We start from the raw sequence: 27,923 nt of genomic DNA on the forward strand, positions 1-27,923 counted from the left end.
TTATCAGCCATGCATCCGGAGGACCGGGAGAAGACGGCACTTATCAGCCCCCTGAGATTCTTCGAATTCAGCCGGATGCCACAGGGGCTAACAGGGGCCCCTGCCACCTTTCAGAGACTGATGGAGAACACCGTTGGAGACATGAACTTGATAGAAGTGCTGGTGTATCTGGATGATGTGATCGTCTTTGGTAAAACGTTGGAGGTGCGCGAAGCTCGATTGGAGAAAGTTTTCTAACGATTACACGCCGAAGGGCTGAAGTTGTTGTTAGAGGAGTGTCAATTCTATCAGACTTCAGTCACCTATCTTGGACATGTGGTCTCAGCCGAGGGAGTAGCTACTGACCCTCAGAATATGGAGGCTGTTACCTCCTCGCCCCGCCCCCGCACCATCACTGAGTTGAGGTCGTTTTTGGGTTTCTGCTCCTACTATAGAAGATTTGTGAGGAACTTTTCACAGATTGCCAAACCTCTGAATGAGTTATTACAGAAGCAGACAGGTGATGACCTGCAGAAGGCCCACATTGGAGGCCCAAGGAAGCGATGTGAGTCTATTCAGGAGCAATGGACAGTGAAATGTGAAAAAGAGCCTTTGAACATTTGAAAGGGAGCCTTATTGATGCCCCTGTGCTGGCCTATGCTGATCCCTCTAAACCTTACGAATTACACAAAGGCGCTAGCCGAGATGGCCTAGGGGAAGTGTTGTATCAAGAATTGAAAGGAGAACTCCGCCCGGTGGCCTATGTGAGTCACAGTCTCACTTCCTCTGAGAAGAATTATCTGGTACACAAATTGGAGTTCCTAGCCCTCAAGTGGGTTGTGGTGGACAAGCTATGAGATTACCTGTATGGGGCCACGTTTGTGGTGAAGAATGATAATAACCCGTTGACTTACTTGCTGTCCACTGCCAAACTGGATGCTACTGGACATCGGTGGTTGGCTACTCTGTCTGAGTTCCAGTTGATTTTGAAATATCAACCAGGAGTGGGCAATCAAGACGCTGACGCTCTTTCCCAAAGACCCTACGCCACAGATACTGGTCAGAAGAGCTGGGTCCATTTGCCCTTGGAGGGAGTACTGGCTGTATGTCAAGAAGTAGAGCACAGGCATAAAGGGGCGACAGGGGCCAAAGCTGTGGGTGTCACCCCTGCTGGAGTGCCAAGATATTACTGTGACTTGACACAAGTGCACAGTCAAGAATTGCCTCAATTAACCAGAGAAGACATGCAGAGGGACCAACATGAAGACCCATTGGGTAGCCTTATAAAGAAATCATTGTCAGCTCGGGATCCACAGATGCTGTTAAGTAGTTCCATTGAGGGAGCTAAAGTAGTCTATAAAGAATGTGAACGAATGCGTTTAGAAGACGGCATAGTGTACCGGAAAGGCCCATCTGAGGAACTAGAAGGTGTTCGTCAACTGTTCCTTCCTGAGAAACACTGATTGACAGTATTGACTGCTCTGCATGATGATCATGGCCACTTAGGTCCAGATAGAACCTTTAAGTTAGTCTGGGACCAATTCTGTTGGCCGTCCATGAGGGCTGAAGGGGAAAGCTACTGTCGCTCTTGCTTCAGGTGTATTCAGATAAAGACTTTACCAGACAGGGCAGCCCCAATGGGCCATCTACAGAGTCAAGGACCAATGGAGTTGGTGTGCATTGATTTCTTGTGCTTGGAACCTGACCTGAGTGGGTGGAGTAATGTCCTGTTTGTGACTGATCACTGTACTCGTTATGCTCAGGCTTTCCCCACTACCCAGATAGCAAGAATAACTTGCCACACATTTGTCAGTATTGAATTGTAGATCTTGTTAGCTTGCTGCACATTTTCACTGGCAAGTTGTACACTTGCAGATCACTTGAAGCACAAGTGCTAGTTGGCACTTTTCCAATTTGTAGCAAATTTGCATGGCAAGTCTCTAGCAAGAGCAAAGTTGCAGTGGTGAGTCTACAGCAAGAGCTCTGCAAGTCGCAGTCACCCCTGTGGTGGGATGACTATTGCACAACATAACTGAACCAGAACTTGCAGTAGACTTGCAGAATGTTTGCAAAGAAAGTTGATCTGGAGTCATGCAATGCGGACTTGCTTGCAATTGTGCAACAAACTTGTGAGGCCTGGAAAGTCTAACAATAGCTTAGCATGTCATTTTCAAACTTGCAGCTCAATTGCTTGCTATCTGGGTAGTGATCAACAAGCCAGTACTGTAGCGAAGACCCTAGTGGAGAAGTTTTTCATTCATTTTGGACTGCCTCAGCGTCTACACTCAGATTAAGGTCGGGATTTTGATAGTAAGCAAACCTGAAGATTGTGTGAACTCTTGAATTTCAAAAAGTCCAGGACCACTCCTTACCAACCTCAAGGAGACCCACAACCTGAGCGTTTCAACCGCACTTTGTTGAATATGTTAGGAACCCTTCCTTTGCAGAAGAAATAACATTGGGGAGACCACATTGCTGCAGTGGTTCATACCACGGCAAATTACTCCACTGGATCTTCCCCTTACTGGTTGACGTTTGGCAGGGAAGCTCGCTTGCCGGTTGATTTGGCTTTTGGAACATCGTTAGATCACACATCTCAGGCCTCTTACCGAGGGTATGTTGACAGACTTTGAAAGAATTTAAAGACTGCATATGAAAAAGCTAGGGAAGCATCTACTGCCAAAGAGCAAAGAAACAAGAAAAACTTTGATCTCAAAGTTAGGGTTCAAGACCTGCAGCCTGGAGATAGGGTGTTGTTGCGCAACCCGGGAGTGCCCGGGAAGCATAAGTTGGCTGATCGGTGGCGCTCCCAGCCTTATATTGTCTGCAAACGATTACCTGGGCTTCCCGTGTATCAGATCCGGCCTGAAGGCCAGACTGGCCCCCTCAAAACTTGGCATCGGAATCACTTGCTGCCTACATCTGTGGCTGTTAGAGTGCCTTAATCCCCTCGCCTATCAGACTCCTACACTGAGACCTAGGGTTGATCGGGACCATGAACCCATGCCTCCAAATGAGGGAAGTTATGAAGAACAAACTCTGGATTGGCTATGGATCTCCCCCTTTGAAGACAATCCTACCCCTCCTTAGACCCCAGGGAAACAGTAAGGAAGTGTATTCTGAAAGAACCCGGGTTTCTCTACCGGAAGTTGAGGGGTTGGAGCCCCACCCTGCAAGAGGAAACGAGGTAGTTAAGATGGAACGCAGGGAGACATCTAATGTGGTGGAAACCCCTGTTTCCTTTAATAATGAAGTGGAAAGCGAGAATGTTCCTATCATCTATGAGGAGCCAGAACCTGAGCCAGAACCTGAGCCAGAGCTTGAACCAGAACCCGGATGAACATATCGTGGGCCACTGGAAAGCATCTATTCTAGGTTGAGACAGAAAATCTGCCTTCCCAAGAGATTGACCTATGACACCTTCGGGGAAAATTCTGATGAACTTATCGCCACTGCTCAACGTTCTAGTCAAGCACTTGCCTCCTTTATCAAACTTTTGATAGAGGATGACCTTGATTCAGCTCCTGACACTACTGGGTGGGCCACTAATTTATTACTGGCCTGTCACAAAATTGATATCACTTTACCTGACAATGTATATGTAGCACCCTGGAGTTTAGGCAGGGATGCTCCTCACAAATTTAGTTGCCAGGAGTAGTTATCCTGGTTGATTGTTAGAGATCTAATGAGATCTAATGATTTCTCCATAAGTTTGGCCTTGTTGCACTTTTCTCTTCTACCACTAGATGGCCACTAGATGGCCGGGCACTTGGTAGTACTAGATATGAGAAGAGCAACTCAAGGTCAGGTTATGGGTATATGGAGTATCTCAGCCAATGGGCAGGGGTGTTCTTAAATTAGTTGGCCTGCTGGGAGAGCCTATATATTCGGTGAAGTCAGGTGATCTATGTTCTGTGCCACCTGGATGGCTGTCTGGGTGGACATGTGTCGTGTTGCCCCGGGCTGCGAGGCCAGAGATTGGGCCTATCCCGGGGGCATCTGGCTACTAGGCTGTCTGAGGGCCTATCCAGAAGCAAGAGAGCAGCGCAGGGTTGGGATTGCACTCCAACCAGAAATGACGGTTCTGTCGGCCGGAGAACCTGTCAGTGGTCGGAGGTAGAAGGAAAGCTGTCGCCACTAAGTGACCAACCACCTTATTACCAGGGACCACAGTGAGTAACTGAAGCAAGTACCGGAGCAGTATTCTCACCGAACGGGCACAGTGGAGAATCGGGAAACTTTAGGCGGTGACCAAGTCAGGGACCCAGCCAGTGTAGATGAGGCTTGCAGAGCAGCCTTGTGTGCCAATCTAGGGACCCAACAGGCCAGTGGGTTGAAGCTTGAGAAGTATCTGGAGTGCCAAGCTAGGGACCCAGCAGAGACGCTTGAGGAATATACCACCATGAAGATTGGAGGAGCTCAAGGAATTCAGTGTCAGTGAATCAGAGGGTCTAGTGAGAGACCGGGAGCTCAGTGGGCTGAAGAACTAGAGAAGTTGTAGTGAAGGGGAAAGAACTGGTATGCTTTGTGTTAGGACCTGTTAAAGACTGTTGCCATAGAAGACAGCATTCCTGCATGTGCTGATGTGGCTTCTTGCTGGAGGCTTATCCCTACACCTGCTGTCCTCCTTTTGAAGTCTCAGAGTCTGCTAATTGAACTTGCAACTACTCAAGGGTGTCCTGGCCCTAACCCTCTTTCCCCCAAAAAAGATTGTAAGAGAAATAAACATTTCTTTTGCATTCAAGAAGTGTCTGGCGCCCAATAACATTATCCACCTTGTACCCACTATGCCTCACAACCCCCCACATACAGAAGGATGTCATCTATCTCTGGCCCTGGAGGTTCTTATTAGACTGAAGGAGGCAGGAGACCTTGCTACATATATAATTAGCTTCTAGAGAATCCCTTTTTGGATCAGTCGCTGATTGTTACAGCTCCTGGTCCAGAGCATAACTAATTGTTTATCATCACGTTTATCTGCGCTCTGCACCAGTGGGTCATTACTGGCGGTTCCACTGATGGACATCTATTTCCGGGTCGCTGCCTGCAAGGCATCTAGTTCGGTTCAGTCGTTGGTGAGAGGGCAATTGGCCAGCTTCTGCAATCTTTCCCTGGTTACTTTATTTGAACACTGTGTACAGACACTTTTACCTTGGGAACATTTTACTGCAAATTCTATTTGAACACTGTACATAGACACCTTTACCTACAACCATTTCAAGGAGTACCATTTGCCTGTTTAAGCCAGTCAGTCTGTTTATGCATCACTGTGCCTTATTGGATATAATCAAATGAGCTCCAACTGCCGGTGAAGACGATCAGGCCTGCACCTTGGACATTGCTGTTGTTACTATTTAAAGGGCCCTACACTATCCTTATTCTGTCTGATCTCTCATTAGGATCCAAATTTTGAATAGGCCGGCCTAGGTTTTCCCTTTAGAGTGTAACCAACTGCATTCAACATTTATTGTTAAACTGTTCTTAAGCTGTCTTTGGGGGAATTTCTCAACCGAGTCTGGGCTGTTATCCAGAACTCGGTTGATCTATTGCCTTTCTCTTTTGTAAATGAATACTACTTTGCTTACTCCAGTAAAAGCTGAGATAATACAAATATATTGACTTATGTGATGTGTCATTTAAAGGTGCTTGTGAAAGATGTCTGAACCCAGAGTGTCAGGTGGGTTGGAAGGCTCACAGGGTCATGGTGATGCAGATGAGCAGGTACACCCAAGCAGTCCTCAAGAGGACTGTGCTACAGATTAAATAGAACAGGACCTAGTACAGAGTGTTGTGATACACCACTAGTGACTGGTCTCTGTTCTGAATGAACCCCATTTACAAACTCACTCTGGTATCTATCCTAGCCAACTGCATATCAGTTGAACCACCCATGGGTTAAGTCCTAGCTTGTACAACTTTTGCATTAGATCATTATGTAGAACTGTAATAAATGCCTTGCTGAAATCAAGATATGCTATGTCCACAGCTCTACCCTGGTCCAAAACATTTGTAATATAGTCAAAAAATGCAATCAGATTAGTCTGACATGATCTGTCCTCAGTAAAGCCATGCTGCTTTGGGTCCAGCAAGTTGTGTATTTTTAAGTGATCGATGATCCTTCTTTTCATGAGTGATTCCATTAACGTGACTACAACCAATGTTAAATTAATTGGCCTGTAATCTGCCCTTCTTGTGGATAGGTACAATTTTAGCTGTCCGCCAGTCATGGGGAACGTCTCCTGTTGGAAGAGATTGATTAAAAATGTCTGTTATTGGTCCAACAACTATACCTCAAAGTTCTCTTAGAACTCTGGGATTAATGCCATCAGGGCTCATTGCTTTGTTAAGTTTTAAAGCCAAAGTAAACCCATCCATAAAACAGTTTCATTTCCAGCACATGCCGGAAATGTAACTCTACCATTGGTTGTGCTCTCAACCAAACTGTCAAGCCATCCAATGGCTGGTGTCTAAACTGATCACATGTGCAGCATCATGGCAGTTGTAGATTAAACAGAGGCAAAGATGGCAGCTTCCTTGGCTGTAAACAACAGGGGGTTTACTTACACTTTAACTGAGCCAGTTCCTCTGCTACCTCTGTTTCCAGAAATCCTAAAAAAGAACCATCATTGCCAGACCCAATATGATTCCCTAACTTGTTATTGTTAGTACAATTTATTTCTGAGAAGACAGAACAGAAGTAATTATTTAAATGGTTTGCTACATCCAGGTCTCTCTCAACATATGTGTTGTGCCCAGTTTTCATTTTATTGATCCCATTATATTTTTTCCTTATATCACTATCACTATGTACCTAAAAAGGTTTTATCTCCTTTCTTAATAGATTTAGCAATTTCCTCCACTTTCTGTGCTTTGGCAGCACTGATAATGTGTGTTGGCCTCCTTTTGTCTATTTTTATACCTTTTTCTGTCAGATACACCTCCTGTTTTCCTGAATCTTATATATGCAGATTTTTTTTCCTTTACTATCTTACTTAACTCTTTAGAGAACCATATTGTTTTTTTCTTTTGTTTATTCTTACTAATTTGCTTGACGTATAATCTAGTTGCCTCTGGGATGGTAGTTTTTTAACAGTGCCCACTGATTGCTTTCTCCTGTCGTTTTACTTTTCAATTCATTTTTTAGAATTGTCCTCATTTCAGCAAAATGTGTCCTTTTGAAATCTAAAACTTTTGTTTTTGTATATGATTTTTCAGTTCTTATTTTAACTTGAAACCAAAGACATTGGTGATCACTAGAACCCAAATTTTCTCCCACCTCAACATCAGACAGTTAAACCCCAGTTCAGGTCTTTTTTTTTGTATTGGGTATGCAACAATACTCCTAAGTAGTGATGGGCCAAACACCCCTCGGTTCGGTTCACACCAGAACATGTAAAAAGTTTTGGCCCGAGCCGCAAGCCCTATTAAAGTCTATGGAACCCAAACTTGAAAAATCAAAAGTCCCCATTTTGAAGGCTTATATGCAAGTAATAGACCATAAAAGGGGCATGGGGGTCCGGGTACTGCCCTAGAGGACATGTATCAATGCAAATTTATTTTACAGGAGTAGTGATTTTAATGATGCTTAAAGTGAAACAATAAAAATGGAAAATTCCTTTAAATATGGAAAATTCAGCCTTTAGAATCACTTATTTTTATCTAGGGGAACAATAAAAAGATTTACTTTCATGATCCCCTGCTCCTCCCCACAGCTAGACCAGTCCCTGCTCGCTCCAGCAGTCTAGGGTCCTCACATCATCAAGGCAGGGTCCATAGCTCTGCAATGGATGTGATGATGCAGAGGGACAGTCCACCTCCGAAGCGTGGGGGAGCATAATCTGCTGAGGGAGCGGGGGATCAGGTAAGTAAAACTGTTTCTCCTCTGCTCTAGACAAAGGGAGCTATCAATCTTTGCAGTGCAGGTGTACCCCTACTGCAAGGGATAATTTTACATTTTTCCAGAGTTTGGCTTGAAGCTTGTATTCTCTATTAGCCAAAATGGCAAGTTGACCCACTAATGATCATTGTGAATGGTCATTGCTACCTTGCTTTAGATCTGCTGTAAGACCATTACGATAATAGAGGGCACTCCCATTTGGCTTAGGAAAGGCCCAGGTCTAAAATGAAATACACATCCACTGCACATTTCTTTTACAGTGTTATCATTACAGAACAATCCTTACAGTCACTGCTGCCATATGTTAGCTAAAAAAAGTAATTTGCTTTCTCGCCTCTGCTAGGCAGATGATTACAGTAAACTGTAATGTGTCTGGATTGATGCATTGATTGACAAGCTTCACACTGACCTCTTTCTGTCCGCTAAGCCTTTCATTCTGGAAAATGCTACCAATTTATAAGAAACAGTGCTAGTAATGTCCCTAGGACAGAAATAGGCAGTAATCTTAGATAATGGTTTCTCAAATACGTGCATTAATGTGCACCAATGAACAATGGCAGCTTTTGGCAAGGAGATGCTATAACAAAACTATTGCAAAAAATGTATTACAGGTCATATTGTCTCACATACAAAACTGGTTTGTAAAGTAACTTCCAGCATTTTTTTCACATTTAGTTCAACAGTTTTACTACCATAAATAAGAAAAAAGTGATTCCTAACAGAAAGGAGGACACTAATGCTCAACACCCAAATGAAGCTGTGAAATCCAAAGGCTTGATGTTACCCTTTCTGTTCCACTGGCATGCTGGGAAGGTAAATTGTGAAGTTATGATGGGTGCTCTCTTTCATAATTAAATTTTGTATTCTAAAATTAGTTTAATTTTAAATATGCATCACTGGCTGTTGTAATGGTCATTACCTCACTGCTGGTGGTATAACATTGCTCAATTCCTTTCTACAGTAGTGATCTAGTGGTGGAAATTTCTTGAATCTAATAATAATAAAGTGATGGTAGCTTCTAGTGATGTTATGATTTTGGTAATTCTCTAGTGCTAGTAAAGTGGTGGTCAGTCCCTAACTCATTTACTATTGATTTATTGAAAATTACTTGAGAAGTTGTACAACACAATCATTGGCACAAGTCTTTTCCAAATCTTTCATTTTCCAGCCCTGGTCAGAAGTTCACTTCCAACTTAGTCTTAGCATCAAGCAGCTTTTGACTCATGTCATCTCCCATCTTCTTTTAGCAGTATTCTCCACATGTGGACAATAAGATGATGCAAGCGTGCGTTGCAGCAGCATGGAGCAAAAGCTATTGTGATCATTGTTGCAGATAGGAGATCGTAGTGAAGTAAAGCTAGTCAGTGAATAGAAAGAGATATTATATGGTCATCAACGTGTATCTTACAGCCCAGAATGGATAGGTTTTGTAAAGCTCTTAAGTAAACATAAAAGAAAGGACACCTCACACAATTCATTCCTCCAAGTGATGTCACACTTACCTCCACTGTGCAGTTCGTTTTGAATGGAGTGGCCCCAATGATCCTCCCATAGGAGAAGTAGCTCCTCCCCTAGGAGAAGAGCTCTCCTGGGGAGTTACCTTGTGGGGGCACTCCTGAGTCTAGCATTCGGCGTCCATAGATGCTGAATGCCAGACTTGGCCCCACCCCCCGGCACCGCGTCATTGCATTTGATTGACAGTAGCGGGAGCCAATGGCTGCGCTGCTATCAATCTATCCAATCAAGAGCCAAGAACCCTGGGCAGAGGACGATTGAGTCTCCACCGTAGGAAATTCCAGGGCTCAGGTAAGTAAAATAGGGGGGGCTGGGGGGCCAGTCACTGCCATTTGTTTTTTCACTTTAATGCATAGGATGCATTAAGGTGAAAAAACACAAGGGTTTACAACCCCTTTCACTCCTTGGAATTATCTTAGTGTCCTCTCAGATTTATAGAGTATGCCACTCTGCATGTTCTCTCAGCCTAGGTCCAATGTGCATGACATGGAGCAACACATAGGGCAAGCTAAGAGCCCTGTGACCTCACTACCCTGAACCACCTCAGTGGGTGGTTAACATGTAGGCAGGTGCAATCTACTTTTTCCACTGCAGGTGGTGGCACTCTTCCACAGCGGCCCAGCAGTTGGAGAGGAAGTCAAGAGGAACATAGTTCCTCTATGGTTTCCTGGATCACTAGATAAGCTATGTAGTTGGATGCTGCCACACCATGTGACTCTAGCAGCCATCCCGGGTCAGGCAAAGCCTATTTAAGACTCTGGCTCCCAGGCTTGGTGTGCATTTTTATGAGTGGTTAGAGTATAGACAAGTTACCCGCCTCTTAGGGACAGAACTAGTGGCAGGGAAGGGTTCCTGACGAGAAGGGAAAGCATAGGGCTCGCCACCTCTGTGGACAACATCCTGTTTGGGCACCAAGACACCCAGGCCGTATTCTGCCCCTCTCAACAGGCGCTGTCAGTTTGGCTGCAACTTGCTCTCTACACGCTGTTGGACTTGTAAGTGCTCCCGGCTGTGCTGACTTCCTTCCGGGTTATTTATGAACTGTCTTTGCATTATTTTAATACAAGTTCTTTCATTGCACTGAGACTTATTGCCGCCACACAGTGCAAAACAGGAGGGCATTACAACACATGGAAAGAAAAGGAACTAATAAATAAAAGAGGTACAGCAGCCCTAAATGAAGGTGGCATGACAACGTGACAAGGGAGTCATGGAGAAACTCCTTTACGTGCCAAATTACTAAGGGGGGCAGTCCTCCCTCTATTACATACTGTATATACTCATTGTTTACAATTTACTGACACTAGCACTTTCTAAACTCTGTTTTTCCCCCATTGGTTAATACAGTATAATGCTGTTATAAAATGTACAAGATATCTAAAAATAGAACATGAACTGTCATTTATCACAGTAAAAATATATTTACCCCATTTCATATTTCCTCTGCTTAGTGAACAGACATAAACTACCTTTTCTTCATCAGTGATCCGTGTTTGCCCTCCCTCCTCTGAGTCACAGCACAGCGGATTGTGTTCATTATCCTGATTCCTCCTGCACCAGAACTGGCACACTTTGACTTGTATATATTGAAGTGGGGCCTGACCATACATTACTTCACCGGTAGGGAGAAACAGAGAGAGAGTGCGGCAGAACCAAAACCTCTTTAAAAAAGAATAAGGTTCTAGAAGGATGTATTACCCAAATTAAAATGTGCATTAGGGCGCAGAAAAACTGACAGGTGTTCTAATCCTTCTTCACTCTATCGAAAAAAAAAAAATCAAACCGTAAAGACTTCTGCTGCCTTTACACAATCCATAAAAGATATGTAAAGTTTATTTGACCACTAGATGGCAGCTGCACACCTATCTGAGAAGGACCTTGCTCTCTGTAAACCAAGCTTTTCTTTTCTTCCATGGAATCTACAGTACACAAGAGCTTTCTAAGTCCTTGTTTACACCACTTTTCCCACATTCACTTTGCAGTACCACATGTGCATTTACAGGCATTTGTAATGTGGTTGTGGTGTGTTCTAAATGCATTTGCGGCCTGTTTATAGTGCACTTTTTATGATTTTTGTTACATTTGCGGTGCATTCATGTATGTTCCAGTACATTTATATGCAAAAAAAATGCAGCATGCTGTACTTTCTTTTTAAAACGAACGTGAAAGCACTGCAATGGTGTAAACCAAGCTAATTGAAATATATTCATATTTCTTGCTCATCTGAACCACGTTTAAAAATGCTTTTGACTGCATCTGTGGTAAATAAGCCCTTAACCACTTCAGCCCCGGAAGGATTTACCCCCTTCCTGACCAGAGCACTTTTTAAAATTTGGCACTGCGTCGCTTTAACTGCTAATTGCGCGGTCATACAATGCTGTACCCAAACAAATTTTGCATCCTTTTGTTCCCACAAATAGAGCTTTCTTTTGATGGTATTTGATCACCTCTGCGGTTTTTATTTTTTGCGCTATAAATGGAAAAATACCGAAAATTTTGAAAAAAAAACAATATTTTCTATTTTTGTTTTTAAAAAAATACAATAAACTCAATTTTAGTCATACATTTAGTCCAAAATGTATTCAGCCACATGTCTTTGGTAAAAAAAATGTCAATATTTATTGGTTTGTGTAAAAGTTATAGCGTCTATAAACTAGGGTACACTTTCTGGAATTTACACAGCTTTTAGTTTATGACTGCTTATGACTCTAATTTCTTGAGGTGCTAAAATGGCAGGGCAGAACAAACCCCCCCCCCCCAAATGACCCCATTTTGGAAAGTAGACACCCCAAAGAAATTGCTAAGAGGCATGTTGAGCCCATTGAATATTAATTTTTTTTGTCCAAAGTGATTAAATAATGACAAAAAAAAATTACAAAAAGTTGTCACTAAATGATATATTGCTCACACAGGCCATGGGCATATGTGGAATTGCACCCCAAAATACATTTAGCTGCTTCTCCTGAGTACGGGGATACCACATGTGTGGGACTTTTTGGGAGCCTAGCCGCGTACGGGGCCCCGAAAACCAATCACCGCCTTCAGGATTTCTAAGGGCGTACATTTTTGATTTCACTCCTCACTACCTATCACAGTTTCCAAGGCCATAAAATGCCAAGATGGCACAAACCCCCCCCCCAAATGACCCCATTTTGGAAAGTAGACACCCCAAGCTATTTGCTGAGAGGCATGGTGAGTATTTTGCAGCTCTCATTTGTTTTTGAAAACAAAGAAAGAAAAGAAAAATGTTTTTTTTTTCTTTTTTCAATTTTCAAAACTTTGTGACAAAAAGCAAGGTCTGCAAAATACTCACTATACCTCTCAGCAAATAGCTTGGGGTGTCTACTTTCCAAAATGGGGTCATTTGGGGGGGGGGGGTTGTGCCATCTGGGCATTCCATGGCCTCTGAAACTGTGATAGGGAGTGAGGAGTGAAATCAAAAATGTACACCCTTAGAAACCCTGAAGGCAGTGCTTGGCTTTCGGGGTCCCGTGTGTGGCTAGGCTCCCAAAAAGTCTCACACATGTGGTATCCCCATACTCAGGAGAAGCAACAGAATGTATTTTGGGGTGTAATTTCACATATTCCCATGGCATGTTTGAGCAATATATCATTTAGTGACAACTTTGCGCAAAAAAAAATAAAAAAAATAAAAAATTGTCTCTTTCCCGCAACTTGTGTCACAATATAAAATATTCCATGGACTCGACATGCCTCTCAGCAAATAGCTTGGGGTGTCTACTTTCCAAAATGGGGTCATTTGGGGGGGTTTTGAACTGTCTTGGCATTTTATGCACAACATTTAGAAGCTTATGCCACACATCACCCACTCTTCTAACCACTTGAAGACAAAGCCCTTTCTTACACTATTTGTTTACATGAAAAAATAATTTTTTTGAACCCCCAAAACATTATATATTTTTTTAAAGCAAAGGCCCTACAGATTAAAATGGTGGGTGTTTCATTTTTTTTTCACACAGTATTTGCGCAGCGATTTTTCAGACGCATTTTTTTGGGAAAAAACACACTTTTTTAAATTTTAATGCACTAAAACACACTATATTGCCCAAATGTTTGATGAAATAAAAAAGATGATCTTAGGCCGAGTACATGGATACCAAACATGACATACTTTAAAATTGCGCACAAACGTGCAGTGGCGACAAACTACATACATTTTTCAAAGCTTTTAAAAGCCTTTACAGGTTACATTTTAGATTTACAGAGGAGGTCTACTGCTAAAATTACTGCCCTCGATCTGACCTTCGTGGTGATACCTCACATGCATGGTGCAATTGCTGTTTACATTTGATGCCAGACCAACGCTTGCGTTCGCCTTTGCGCGAGAGCAGGGGGGGACAGGGGTGCTTTTTTTTTTTTTTAAATTATTTTTTTTATTTTTTTCGCTTTTTTATCTTATTTTTAAACTGTTCTGAATGGCGTACCTGAAAACAAAAAAATGGATAACAATAAAACACAGTAAACAGTAAAGTATAAAAAATTGCATACCTGAAAAGCAAACATGATAAAACATAATAACAATAAAATATTGCAGAATAGAATACAGTAAAAAAGAGCAGAACAATAGAGAGAATAGAGAGAGAGAGAGAACAATAAAACGACAACTATTTTTGTTTTTTTATTTTATATATTTTTTTGTGGTTTTTTTTTTTTTTTTACACTTTTTTTAGTAACTGTAACTTTTATAACTGTAACCGGTTCCAGGTTCGGGTCTCTCAAAATGCGATGGCATCTTGGGAGACCCTGTGAAAGTGTGCCTAGTCTGTGCAATGCTGTACCCTACGCTAATACTCAAGTAGTGTATGGTAGCGTTCAAAACATTCACCAATGAAAAGACCAGGATTGTCAGGACAGGAGGGACAATAATAGCGGGTGTCACGCCTATATCCGCGCTTGCTGCAGACACAACATCTTTTTTGGGGGGGTTCGTTGGGTAGGGGTACACGGGAGGACATAAAGAAAATGCCTCTCATGCAGCCGACTGCATTTGGTTGGGGATGTGAATGGGGGAAGTACGGGTGCTGCAGAAGTGGTAGGTTCCCAAAGGCAAATGCAGTAGGAAGGGCATTATGGGCACGACGGGCCTGTGTTTGTCTTCTTGGTGGCAGCGGGACACTACTTGTGCTTGCCACCTCACCAGCTTGAACTGCACTTATGGGACTCGCCACGTCACCAAGTGTTACTGCAGTGCTGGTTTGACTATGACCGGGGTGTACTAGGCCGCTGGTGCTTGCCAGCCCCCAAAACACTGACTCTGCGAACGCTGCAGTTATGCGTTTAGTGTTTTGTAAGTGACAGTGATCGATCGATACTGCACTTGGGTGGGCTGGGCCAGGCGGAGGGGCAAAACGCAGGTGCTAGCAGGTATCTGGGCTGATCCCGCTAACACTGTGTTTATGGGAACCCTAAACTGCTGGGGATGCTAGTATAAATCTGATCGGATCAGATATTGATCCGTTCAGATACTATACCACTAAGGGAGTTGTATGCTGCGTGTGTGGGTGTTAGCGGTACTGGCGCTAACCTGACGCTGCCTGGGGCAACGCAGACCCTATCTGACCCTAAAACCTAAGTTATATCACCGCCGGGTGATCAGGGGGCTAAACCTTTATTAGGTAATAAACGGCGGGTTCCCTGACACTATAAAAAATAAACTAACTAACCAGCATCAACCGTAACAGTTATACGGTGATCACTGGTGAAAGGGTTAACTAGGGGGCAATCAGGGGGTTAAAACCTTTATTAGGTAGTATATGGGGGTCCCTGACGCTATAAAACGCTGACGGCGAACCTATATAGTTACCTCTCTAACTAGCGTCACCTGTGACACTAATACAGCGATCAAAAAAACGATTGCTTAGTGACACTGGGGACGGGGGTGATCAGGAGGTTAAAACTTTATTAGGGGGGGTTAGAGGGTTACCCTAGATCTAAAGGGGGCTAACACTAACTGCTCTACCACTTCTAACTGTTACAAACTGACACCAATGCAGTAATCAGATAAAAAATAAAAACTGCTTGGTGTCACTGTGATGGGGGGTGATGGGGAGTGAAATGTGTGCCTGGTGTGTTTTACTGTGTGTGTTGTGTTGGTGCACTTACTCAGATGTCTTCTCTCCTCAGCGCCGGAACGGAAAATACCGAGCCGAGCAGAGATGACATCACTTCCTCTGCCGCTGTTTACTATACAGCAGCAGAGGAAGATTCTCATTCGTGGGGAGCGATCGCGAGGGGGTGGCCATGAATGAGTGGTCTCCCCCTCAGCCAGGATCGCTCCCCTAACGAAGCCGGTGACCTCCTCGGGCAGATTACGTACCAGGTACGTGATTTTGCCTGCCTGTGCCATTCTGCCAAGGTACATCTGCATTAGGCGGTCGGCAAGTGGTTAAAGTGTTACTAAAGCATGCTTGTTATACTCACTGTAGAACCTAAGGTGGCAATCCTGCGCATTGTGTAAAAGTGATGTTTGATCCTGTCTTCTCTGATCCTCCCCTTCTTCCACTGTCCCCAATCCATCTCCTGGTAAGACAGAGACTTTGGAGATACTCTGCACATGCTCAGTTTGGTGTGTATTGCTAGAGAGTTTTTTTGTTTCTTGGGAGGGTGCATGTGATCAGCACAGGGCCAATCAGCACTGTCCAGACAGAGCGTCAGGGGTCCTGCAACCTCATAGGACAGTCAGAGTAGAATAAAAACTCCTACAAGCTTTAACCAAACACTAATAGAAGTCACAAGACTGCTATATTGCTATATACTGCTGATGAGAAAATGTATTTAGTAGAGATGCACCAAAATTTCGGCCACCAAAACATTTCGGCTGATGTTAGCATTCGACCGATATAAGAAAAAGGTGCCGATAATGGCACCAAAAACGCACCATGATTTTACCGTGAATTCTGCAGTGATTTTGCTGCTATTTTACCCCGATTTTGGGCCGATTTTACCATGATTTACCGCGCCACCTCAAAAATGTAACACGGGTGCGTTAATGATGCGTTCATGCTGCGTTTTCAATGCATTTGAACTAGGAGGTGCGTTTTTTTTAATTGACCAAAAATGCACCAATCTGAATTTTAACACCACAATGGACCAGTGTGCAGACATACATAGAATTTAAAAGGATATATTTTTCTTGAGCTTTTTTTGCGCTAAAGGTGCCAATAATGGGCAACAATAAATTAATTTTCATTTAAATTGATGATATTAATTAAAAAGTCGAATATAATACAATTATATATAAAAATATTATTTTTTTTTAAAACTGTCATTTTCGGTTTCTGCACCAAAATTTCCATTCGGTGCACCTCTGGTATTTAGAAGTTTATATTTACTAAAATAATTAAATTTCCATGTTCTGTGTACTGTGAGAGACCAGATATAGTGAATGCAGAGTCCTAGGTTTAGTAACACTTTAAAACAGAAGGTACATACATGTCCTCACCTCTAAATTTCCCAAAAAAACAAGGCATTTACTCTTTATTGTAGGACGCTGAAATTTGGGAATAATGGACTTTGTAGGCACGTATAAAAATAATAACAAATTTTAATAGTTCACATAAAATTCATACATATACAACACATTGCTTATAAAAGGGTATGGGGCACAGTGGTTTGTCCTAGAGGATAAACTTGAATCATATACTTCCTGTGGAGCAATACTGAGAAAATGCCCACACTGAGATGTATGTATTCCTTATTCCAACAGTCCTCATAGATTAAAAAGAATTGCTCGCTCTACATGTTTCGCAACTTGAACTGTCACTTCTTCAGGAGCTTCAATATTTCTAGTTAGAAAGACATACTTTAATTAGAAAACAGTACCTCATTTTTGTACCAAGATACAAGTGTGCATATGTAAACAAAACTATACATGAACTCACTTTATTGTAGGACAGTGGACATAACCATGAAAATCTTTCCTTTACACCCCTGTGACCAAATGTATGTCCTAAACAATTTACACTGAGCAAAATTATAAACGCAACACTTTTGTGTTTGCCCCTATTTATCGTGAGCCGAATGCAAAGAGCTACGACTATTTCTATGTACACAAAAGGCCTATTTCTCTCAAATATTGTTCACAAATCTGTTTAAATCTGTATTAAGTGATCACTTCTCCTTTGCCGAGATAATCCATCCACCTCACAGGTGTGGTATATCAAGATGCTGATTAGACAGCATGATTATTGCACAGGTGTTCCTTAAGGCTGGCCACAATAAAGGGCCACCCTAAAATGTGCAGTTTTACTGTATTGAGGGGGTCGGGGGGGGGGGGTACAAAAACCATTCAGTATCTGTTGTGACCACCATTTGCCTCACGCAGTGCAGCACATCTCCTTCTCATAGAGTTGATCAGGTTGTTGATTGTGACCTGTGGAATGTTGGTCCATTCCTTTTCAATGGCTGTGTGAAGTTGCTGGATATTGGCAGGTACTGGAACACGCTGTCATATACACCGATCCAGAGCATCCCAAACATGCTCAGTGGGTGACATGTCCAGGGAGTATGCTGGCCATGCAAGAACTGGGATATTTTCAGCTACTGTGCATTATCATGCTGCAACATGTGGTGATGGTCGCGGATGAATGGCACAACAATGGGCCTCAGGATCTGGTCACGGTATCTCTCTGCATTCAAAATGCCATCAATAAAATGCACCTGTGTTTGTTGTGTTCGTTGTCCATAGCATACGCCTGCCCAGATCATAACCCCACCGCCATCATGGGCCACTCGATCCACAACGTTGACATCAGCAAACCCCTCATCCACACAATACCATACACATTGTCTGCCATCTGCCCTGTACAGTGAAAACTGGGATTCATCCGTGAAGAGAACACCTCTCCAAAGTGTCAGACCATCGAATGTGACCATTTGCCCACTCAAGTCAGTTATGACGACGTACTGAAGTCAGGTCGAGACCCCGATGAAGACGACGAGCATGCAGATGAGCTTCCCTGAGATGGTTTCTGACAGTTTGTGCAGAAATTCTTTGGTTATGCAAACCGATTATTGTAGCAGCTGTCCGGGTGGCTGGTCTCAGATGATCTTTGAGGTGAAGATGCTGGATGTGTTGGTCCTGGGCTGGTGTGGTTACACGTGGTCTGCAGTTGTGAGGCCCATTCGATCCACTGGCAAATTCTCTGAAACGCCTTTGGAGACGGCTTATGGTAGAGAAATGAACATTCAATTCAAAGGAAACAGCTCTGGTGGACATTCCTGCAGTCAGCATGCCAATTGCATGCTCCCTCAAAACGTGCAACATCTGTGGCATTGTGCTGTGTGATAAAACTGCACATTTTAGAGTGGCCTTTTATTGTGGCCAGCCTTAGGCACACCTGTGCAATAATCATGCTGTGTAATCAGCATCTTGATATACCACACCTGTGAGGTGGATGGATTATCTCGGCAAAGGAGAAGTACTCACTAACACAGATTTAGACAGATTTGTGAACAATATTTGAGAGAAATAGGCCTTTTGTGTACATAGAAATAGTCGTAGATCTTTGCATTCTTTGAGTTCAGCTCATGATAAATAGGGACAAACACAAAAGTGTTGCGTTTATAATTTTGCTCAGTGTATATACCCAAGGCCCGTGAAGGGTTCTATATTGATTTATAATGATTTAAATGGAAGAGCACAAAACCCTGGGGATCCACGATCACAGATGGGGAATCTACATATATATTTGGTACACCCCCAAATTATCCAGCTGTAAGCCTTCAAATATTTATGAATATATGTTCATGTACCAATTGCCAAAAATAAAAACTGATGGTTTTCTCTTTGGCACCTCCTTTTGCCAAATATAACAATTCACTTCTGGAAGGTTTACCCTCCTTCATGACCAGGCCACTTTTTGCAATACAGCACTGCGTTACTTTAACCGCTTCAGCCCCGGAAGATTTTACCCCCTTCCTGACCAGAGCACTTTTTGTGATTCAGCACTGCGTCGTTTTAACTGACAATTGCGCAGTCGTGCGATGTTGTACCCTAACAAAATTGACATCCCTTTTTCCCCACAATTAGAGCTTTCTTTTGGTGGTATTTGATCACCTCTGCGGTTTTTATTTTTTGCACTATAAACAAAAAAAGAGCGACAAATTTGAAAAAAACGCAATATTTTTTACTTTTTGCTTTAATAAATACCCCACAAAAATGTATAAAATATATATTTTTTTCCTCAGTTTAGGCCGATATGTATTCTTCTACGTATTTTTGGTAAAAAAATCGCAATAAGCGTATATTGATTGGTTTGCGCAAAAGTTATAGCATCTACAAAATAGGGGATAGTTTTATGGCATTTTTGTTATTAATTTTTTTTTTACTAGTAATAGCGGCGATCTGCAATTTTTATCGAGACTGTGACATTATGGCGGACACGTCGGACAATTTTGACACATTTTTGGGACCATTGGCATTTTTACAGCGATCAGTGCTATGAAAATGCATTGATTATTGTAAAAATGTCACTGGCAGTGAAGGGGTTAACCACTAGGAGGCAATCAAGGGGTTAATGTGTTCCCTAATGTGTGTTCTAACTGAAGGGGGAGAGGACTGTGCAGGGGAGATGACAGATCGTCACACAGTTTTATGTTCTCTGAGGGGAGAACAGACAGATTATCTGTTCATACTTTGTATGAACAGACGATCTGTCTGTTCTCCCCTCAGAGAACCGGAAACTGTGTGTTTACACACACAGATCCCGTTTCTCTGTGTGCCCCGAGCAATCACGGGAGCACCGTTGGGCAATCGCATCGGCTGCGTGGACGAGAAGGGGGGAACGCACGCGCCCCCTAGTGGCCACAGGGTGAAGCGACATTCCATTACGTCATTTCGCCCAGCCGTGCCATTCTGCCGCAGTGCAACTGCGGCAGATGGTCGGCAAGTGGTTAACTGACAATTGCACGGTGGTGTGACACTGTACCCAGATAAAATTGATGTTGTTTTTTTACCACAAATAGAGCTTTATTTTGGTGGTATTTGATCACCTCTGCGACATTTTGAAAAAAAAAAAAATTTTTTTACTTTCTGCTATAAAACATACCAATAAAAATTAAAAAAAAAAATCAAATTTCTTTATCGATTTAGGCCAATATGAATTCTGACTACATATTTTCAGAAAAAAACTCCAATAAGCATATATTAATTGGTTTGCGCGAAAGTTATAGTGTCTAAAATTATGGGATATTTTTATTTTAATTTTGTTTAATTTTTTGCTAGTAATGGTGGTGATCAGCAACTTATAGCGGGACTGCGATATTGCGGCAGACATTCCAACACTAGCTGTCACTTTTGACACTTTTTGGAGACCAGTGACAGTAATACGGTGATCAGTACTAAAAATATGCACTGTCACTGTACTAATGACCCTGGCTGGGAAGGGGTTAACATCAGGGCGATCAAGGGGTTAAACTTGTGCCTAGCCAGTGTTTCTGTGTACTGTGTGGGAGGTGCTTTTACTAGGGGAAGACATGGATCCATGTCCCTGCTTTGCAGGAACACAGGACCCATGTCTTCCCTACTGACAGAACGGCAATGTGCCTCATTTGTATAGGCAGACTGCTGTTCTGCCTGTGTACTGAAGGATCGGTGGGTGCCAGCTCAGCTCCCGCTACCTGGAAGAGTAAAAATGCTATAGGGCAGACCTTAAGCGGTTAAACAGATTAATAGCCCTTTGAAATTATAGAGTAATTTTGAATTCTTGTATAATGATATAAATGGAAACTACATAATATTTTTCAGGTGATTGGCTTGTACAGCACAGGGGAAAACAACAATTATGTGTTGGATTTAAAAAGAGGACTTGTCAGTCTATTCCAGTTTCAGCCTAAACCTGGGACTCATTCAGAGGTAATATTACAGTTTACAGTACCTTGCTATGGTACTTGAAGGTGAAACTAAACTATTTTTTTTTTAAAATAAACTAAAATAAACATAGTTTGTTTAAATATATGTAAAATGTACCTTCTGTCTCTCTCTTCCTTTGTTTCTTCTCTATAAGCCATGGTATACTTGATATTTTAGAAAAATGTATGTAAAAAAAATAGTTCGGTGTCACTTTAAGGAAGATATCTCCAGAAATGTCCATCCATAATATTTTACATATCGTTAAATTTTTCTTGGATTTAGGTTGTTCAGCTTCAGTTGATATTAGCCGTATTGTTGTTTTTAGGATGTGTAGGGTTTTTTTTTATTTTTTTTTAATCTTTCCACTAATATTTCTACTACTATGTTTTTTTTTATTTTGTACATGTATGTAATTTGTTTACAATGTTACCAAAATTTGATGTACATATTAAACAAATAACTGCATTGAGTATGCTGATTCTCATCTACTCATTGGCTTGATGCATTAAAGTCCACAAAAAAAAGGCTAATATTTCCTTTCGTAGTTTTTGTTTCACTTTGCATACTAAAAAGCTTCTGATATTTTTATATTTGGAAAGGAAAATGTTTATGGGAGGCTCATTGATAAGTACAGGAAGTACAGAGCTTTAAATGAGCACTACACTGCAGTATTTGATGAGCTGTCCAGTGCTGAATCAATGTTCCTACAGGATTGCCAATTAATGTGTTTTTTTCTATATTTTTTTTGCCTGTTTTTACTGTAAAACAAAAAAATATATATGGAGTGGCTCCCCCTCTCTAGCTGTTAAGGCCTCATGCACACTGGACATTTTTACAGCTTCTAGGGCGTTTTTTTCCTGCCTCTAAACTCCCCTGCATGTTAGCCTATGTGTCCATGTACATATAGACTTTTAGCAGCATTTAGTACCAGGAGAATTTAGAGGCAGGAAATAAAATCCACTGCCAGTACGTCCAGGAGCAGCAAAGTTTGGGCAGAAAAAAAACACTTGATGCAACGCGTTTAGCACTTGAGCAATGATTAATTACAATGGCCAGAATAAATTATTTCTTCTGACCACTTAAGTGAATTAAGGTCCAAGAATAGACATGTGCACTGTGGAAAAATGTGTTTGTTTTAGTTTTTGTTTCATTCGTTTTTGTTTTTTTTTTCATTTTTCAGGTCATCCATTATGATCACAATTCATAAATTTGTAAATTCGAAAATGCGTAAATTCGAAAATCCAAAAAATAAGAAAGAAAATTTGAAAGAATAACTAACTAACTAATAATAACAAACTATTATATAGGTATTGGAAATTCCTTTCAAAGTTGGCTGTTAGTGAACGTAACGAATACAAATTTATCCGAAGTTACGAATTATCCAAAATAACGGATGCTCCATCTAACCAAATGAAATGGAACGAGTTAATAATAAATAATCCAAATCCAAAAAAATTACCACCAGCCACCACTGATACTCACTTATCTCTACCTCAACTCAAGGTGACATTGGAAGCCCTTTTGGTTTACAGAAGCTGCCAGCCCAATATTCGGACTCTTCATATTCACTATTGATATACCATTCAATGAAAACAATAATATAAGTGAAACCAATAAAGAAACCATTGGATTCCAGCACCTCTTATCCAATTTGCCAAACATTATAAAATAAGGAGACCAGAGTCAGACAGATATTTCTAGGAGGTCTGCTATAAATCTGACAAGACTGGAAATATCATTAAATACTCCAAAATCTAGAAATGGGTGTTAATAATAATCACAAATACATGAATTGGTATGTATGTTCAGCTTAGGTATAACTTAAGTGCAAAGCATTTTGTCTGTGAATTACTATTAATGTGCCAACATTCTCAACTTGTAGCGGTCCAACGTAACCAATCAGAAAAGGTATTGGGCGTATTGGTTTACAAAAGAAAATAAAATATTTAAATATGTATTTTTAATTAAAAAAGTATCTTCTAGAGCTCCCAGTCTCCTCCAAATCTCCATCTGACTTCCTGTTAGAAGAGTGGCTATATTTGTTCTCAATGGTTCCACTGTATGCAGGACTGAAGATACCCTTTCTTGCTTACTCCCGAGATGAATTAGACACATTGGGCTATAGGTTTTGAGATGTGTAGTGTGCATGAAGTGCTACACATGGCTGCAGCGAACATGCATTGCTTGTTCCAAACAATAGGAAGTGAGGGGGAAAACAAGAGCCTGGGGAGCTCACAGAGGTAGGTAGGTTTATGGTAGGTTTATTTTAACAGTGAAAGACAGAATCACAACAAAAATATCCAGAAAAACACATTTCAAAAAGTTATACATTGATTTGCATTTTAATGAGTCAAATTGATACCCTATCAATCAGCAAGATTTCTGGCTCCCTTCTATACAGGTAACGAGCTGAGATTAGTAGCACTCACTTAAAGGGAATGCTCCTAATTTCAGCTTGTAACCCATATAAAAGACACCTGTCCACAGAAGCGATCAATCAATCAATTAGATTCCAATCTCTTCACCATGGCCAAGACCAAAGAGCTGTCCAAGGATGTCAGGGACAAGATTGTAGACCTACACAAGGCTGGAATGGGCTACAAGACCATCGCTAAGCAGCTTGGTGAGAGGGTGTGTGAGACCTCTGTGATTACTAATAAGGGTTTTGTCTAAGTCATGTTTTACGAAGTGGTCAAATACTTATTTCACTCATTATTTCACTCATTAAAATGCAATTAAATTTTATAACTTTTTTGAAATGTGTTTTTCTGGATATTTTTGTTGTTATTCTGTCTTTCACTGTTAAAAATAAACCTACCATCGGTTCCATCAGCCACATCTGGTGGTTCTGCCCAATAATTGAAGCCTTCTGGACATAGATTTTTGTCTTTATCAACTCCACTACTGGAATAACAAACCCGATCACCAGAAACAGCTCTTTTTGGCATCAGTTTGGATAAATGTCCGTGTAAATTCGAGGTCTTCGTCACTCATGTGCTAATTGCCGCTAGGAGAGCCATGGCCAGTGCCTGGAATTCAGACCATGCTCCACCTCTTCCTACAGTCATAAATTTTTTAAACACCCATGCAACATTTGAACAAATGTTTGCACTGACTCAGGGCAAAATGGACACTTTTCAAGAAAATTGGGCGCACGATAGAAGCACAACTAGGCCTTAATAGAATCGAACAGGTTTTCATCATTCCTGTTCCATACATGACACTTTTTCACCATAATCTCTTTTTTGTCTGAAGCCAAACTGCAGACTCTTTACGGCATTAGATGGTGCTATTTATACCTACAGTCATTACCTATGTACTTTCTTCCACTACCCTTATCTCACCCTCATAACCCCCCTTTACCTTCTCCTACATCTTACCACCCTAACCCCTATACCTTATGTTATTTTTATAATGCCTCTCTTTGCTAGATCCAATCCCCTATTGGTGACCGCTGGCATTATATGATCAGTGATCTGTTTTGACTGTTATTGTTTGTTCAAAAATACTTTCAATAAAGAAGGATAATTAAAAAAATAGAATAAAAAATAAATAAACCTACTATTAAAATTATAGACTGATCATTTCTTTGTCAGTGGGCAAACGTACAAAATCAGCAGGGGACCAAATACTTTTTTTCCCCTCAATGTATACTGTTCTTTATAAAGAGGAGGTAGATGAATACTGTACATGCATGCCATGACCAAGTGTGTATTTAATTTAATAAAACCTTGGTTCAGGAATGTGCCTCATAGTGCTGCTCATCATGTTCTTCTTTATGTGTGTATTTTTCAGGAAGATGCTTTAGGAAAGTGTCAAGTTACTTATAATGTTTCTGAGGACTTCATCTACAAGACAAAAGATCTAAGCAGCTGTATAGGATTATCATTTGGCTATGAGGCAGATCACGAGGTGAGCAGTTGTCTATTACATATATTAGAAACAAGTTTAGCCCTTTATTCGAGAACATTCCCTAATATTACAAGGACACAAATAAAAGCATCCATACCCAGAATTAACTGTAACTGCTTTGAGGAATTTCCCTTTGTTCTCAACTCCCAGGTAATTGGTAAGCCACTTATAGAAGAAACTCTTAGCTCTAAGGCAGTGGTTCTCAACCATTCTAGTGCCGTCACCCCTTTATAAAATTTCCCAAGTTGTGGGGACCCCTAACAGTAAAAGCGTGGGTTGTCAGCACCCACTGCTCTAAGGGCTGATAAATGCTATAGGGATCTGTGCATTACTTTGCATGTTAATGGGGGGAGGTTTACTAAAACTGGAGCACACAGAATCTGGTGCATAGTAACTAATCATCTTGATCAATTAAGCTTTGACAATAAAACCTAGAAGCTGATTGGTTACCATGCATGGCTGCACCAGATTCTGTGTGCACCAGTTTTAGTAAATCCCCCCCCCCCCCAGTATGTCTCTCTCTCTCCTCTCTCTATGTTGATGGTGACAAGTGACAATGGCATTTGCCCCACATCCCTGGCTTGGTGGTGGTCTGCAGGGGATGATGGGTGGACTTTTGGAATCTGAAAGCCATCTTTACAACAAGGGGCCCCCTGTTATCGGCTTTCCCCACATGTGAACCAATAGGGGATACATAATGTTATCCCAGAACGGTTGTGTTCAAGACTGGTCAACCACATGCTGTAGTGTTCCTAGCATCCCTGACTTTCAGGGAAGATTCTGAATGCCCCCAGAAATCCTAGTGTCCCTCACTTTCTTAGAGACTCATAGTGACCCTGTAGCCAGACCCCCCCCCACCACCACCACCACCAATAGTTCCTACTGACTTAGCAAGTAGCTGCCAGTGTGATCTGTGTACCCACAGAGTTACCAGTTCACCAGGTTATTCCCCAGTAACTCTCTATGTATTCTTTCTTGAATCCTGTATCTATGCACCAATCAGTTTCCAGGATTTTGTTTTCAAAGTTTAATTGAACAAGCTGAAACTAGAACAGTGTTTCTCAACTCCAGTCCTCAAGGCGCCCCAACGGGTCATGTTTTCAGGATTTCCATCAGATGAAACGGCTGTGGTAATTACTAAGACAATGAAACTGATCAAATCACCTGTGCAAACTAATGGCAGGGCTGAAAACATGACCTGTTGGGGCGCCTTGAGGACTAGAATTGAGAAACACTGAGCTAGAAGCTGATTGGCTACCATGCACAGCTGAACCAGATTTTTCACTCTCCAATTATAGTAAATCAACCCCTGAGTGTCTCAGTGCATTACTACATTATTACTGCATTATTGTATGGGGTCCCCTTTAAATAGCACAAAAGACCCTCACCAAGGATAAGGGTCTAGTGTGGATTTTGTGAGGGAGCCCCACACCACTTTTTTTGTTTTTGTGGTATTTCTTTTTACAGTCCATACCAAAGCTTCATCTAGGATAGGAAGAAGAATTACAGGTATGGCTATTTTATATATAGTTAGGTTGATCCAGCTTTGACTAATGTAACTATGCATCTACCATACCTGTGTAATTCCTCGAGAAGCTGGAAATCACTGTAGTAGACAGTGATCTCCTCTAGCTTCTGGGTCCTATGCTGGGCCACTGCCCTGCTGCACCAATGACCACTTTGCATTCTCTCAATGAATACAAAGCATTTTCTGATTGGATGCAGGGAGAGCATGATATCACAACCCCAGCTCTCCATCTTATCCAATCAGAGAATCCTTTGCATTAATTGTGAAAATGCATCTCTGAATGGCGCCCATATCAATCGGCCAAGCTCCTGTGATCAGAATACAGCAGGGCTCTCCCTCAGCGTGGGCCCCGGAAACTAGTGGACATCACTGTAGTAGTGGTGTCCACTACAGTGATTTCCAGCTTCTAGAAGGATCACACAGACAGTAGAATACAAACTTTTTCAAATGGAATCCCAAGTGGCTTTGAATACAACTAGAACAAAGTGGGAAACATCATGCACTTTTAAATAATATTTTTTCTTTTCTCTGTAAATGTCACGTTTGCTTTAGAACATCATACAGGTGCCTCACTTCATGTGCAAGTTTAAGAAACTATCATCATGTTATTTAAAGTGTTACTAAACCCAGCAATATGAAAATAGTTCATCTTCCCCCCTGCAGTGCCCACAGTTTATAAATCTTATTTTTACATTAAAATACTGCCACTATATACCTTTTTGGCTGATCTGTATACCACGGTCACATGATAAACTGCAGGGTCTGCCCAAGTGCTGAGTGTTCAGGTAGGAGATTTCCACTACAGCCTGTGTCCTCATGCTGTTGTAGGAAGTGGATCATCCATGAATCAAGATGTGACATCCCACTCACTATGTTCTTTTTTTAGTTATTGGTGGAGGAGGGAGGGACTGGGCTGTCATTTAGGATCTGTATACATGCCCATATGTGTGATGTCCATACCATGTGACCTGAAAAGCTCAGCTCAACAAGGAAATATTCTCTCCGGCAATAGAGACTAAACTGAGCATGTGTAGCATTACTACTCTGACTGTGTCTTATCTTGGCTTGCCAAGAGAGACCCTGCAGGAGGAGGGGGGGTGTCTGGCCATACAGGATCACAGAGCCTTTTTACACAATACAGAAGATTAACCCCTTAAGTTCTAAAGTGAGTATAATAAGCATTCTATTCTGCATATACAGACAGATTTTACAGTTGTGGG

The 27,923-nt window shown here is 41.7% G+C and overlaps 1 protein-coding gene across 2 annotated transcripts in view; it reads left to right on the plus strand.

Annotated features, from left to right (window-relative positions):
* LOC141106176 (microsomal triglyceride transfer protein large subunit-like) overlaps positions 1–27,923 on the plus strand; it is a 239,517-nt gene that overhangs the window by 47,687 nt on the left and 163,907 nt on the right. For both annotated transcript variants that reach the window (XM_073596713.1, XM_073596714.1), the window contains 3 exons: positions 8,552–8,689; positions 21,159–21,266; positions 25,059–25,175. In XM_073596713.1, coding sequence (XP_073452814.1) covers positions 8,552–8,689; positions 21,159–21,266; positions 25,059–25,175 — 363 coding nt within the window. The remainder of the gene's footprint in view (positions 1–8,551; positions 8,690–21,158; positions 21,267–25,058; positions 25,176–27,923) is intronic.

Source organism: Aquarana catesbeiana, linkage group LG08 (genome assembly GCF_042186555.1).
Source record: "Aquarana catesbeiana isolate 2022-GZ linkage group LG08, ASM4218655v1, whole genome shotgun sequence".
Lineage (NCBI taxonomy): Eukaryota > Metazoa > Chordata > Amphibia > Anura > Ranidae > Aquarana > Aquarana catesbeiana.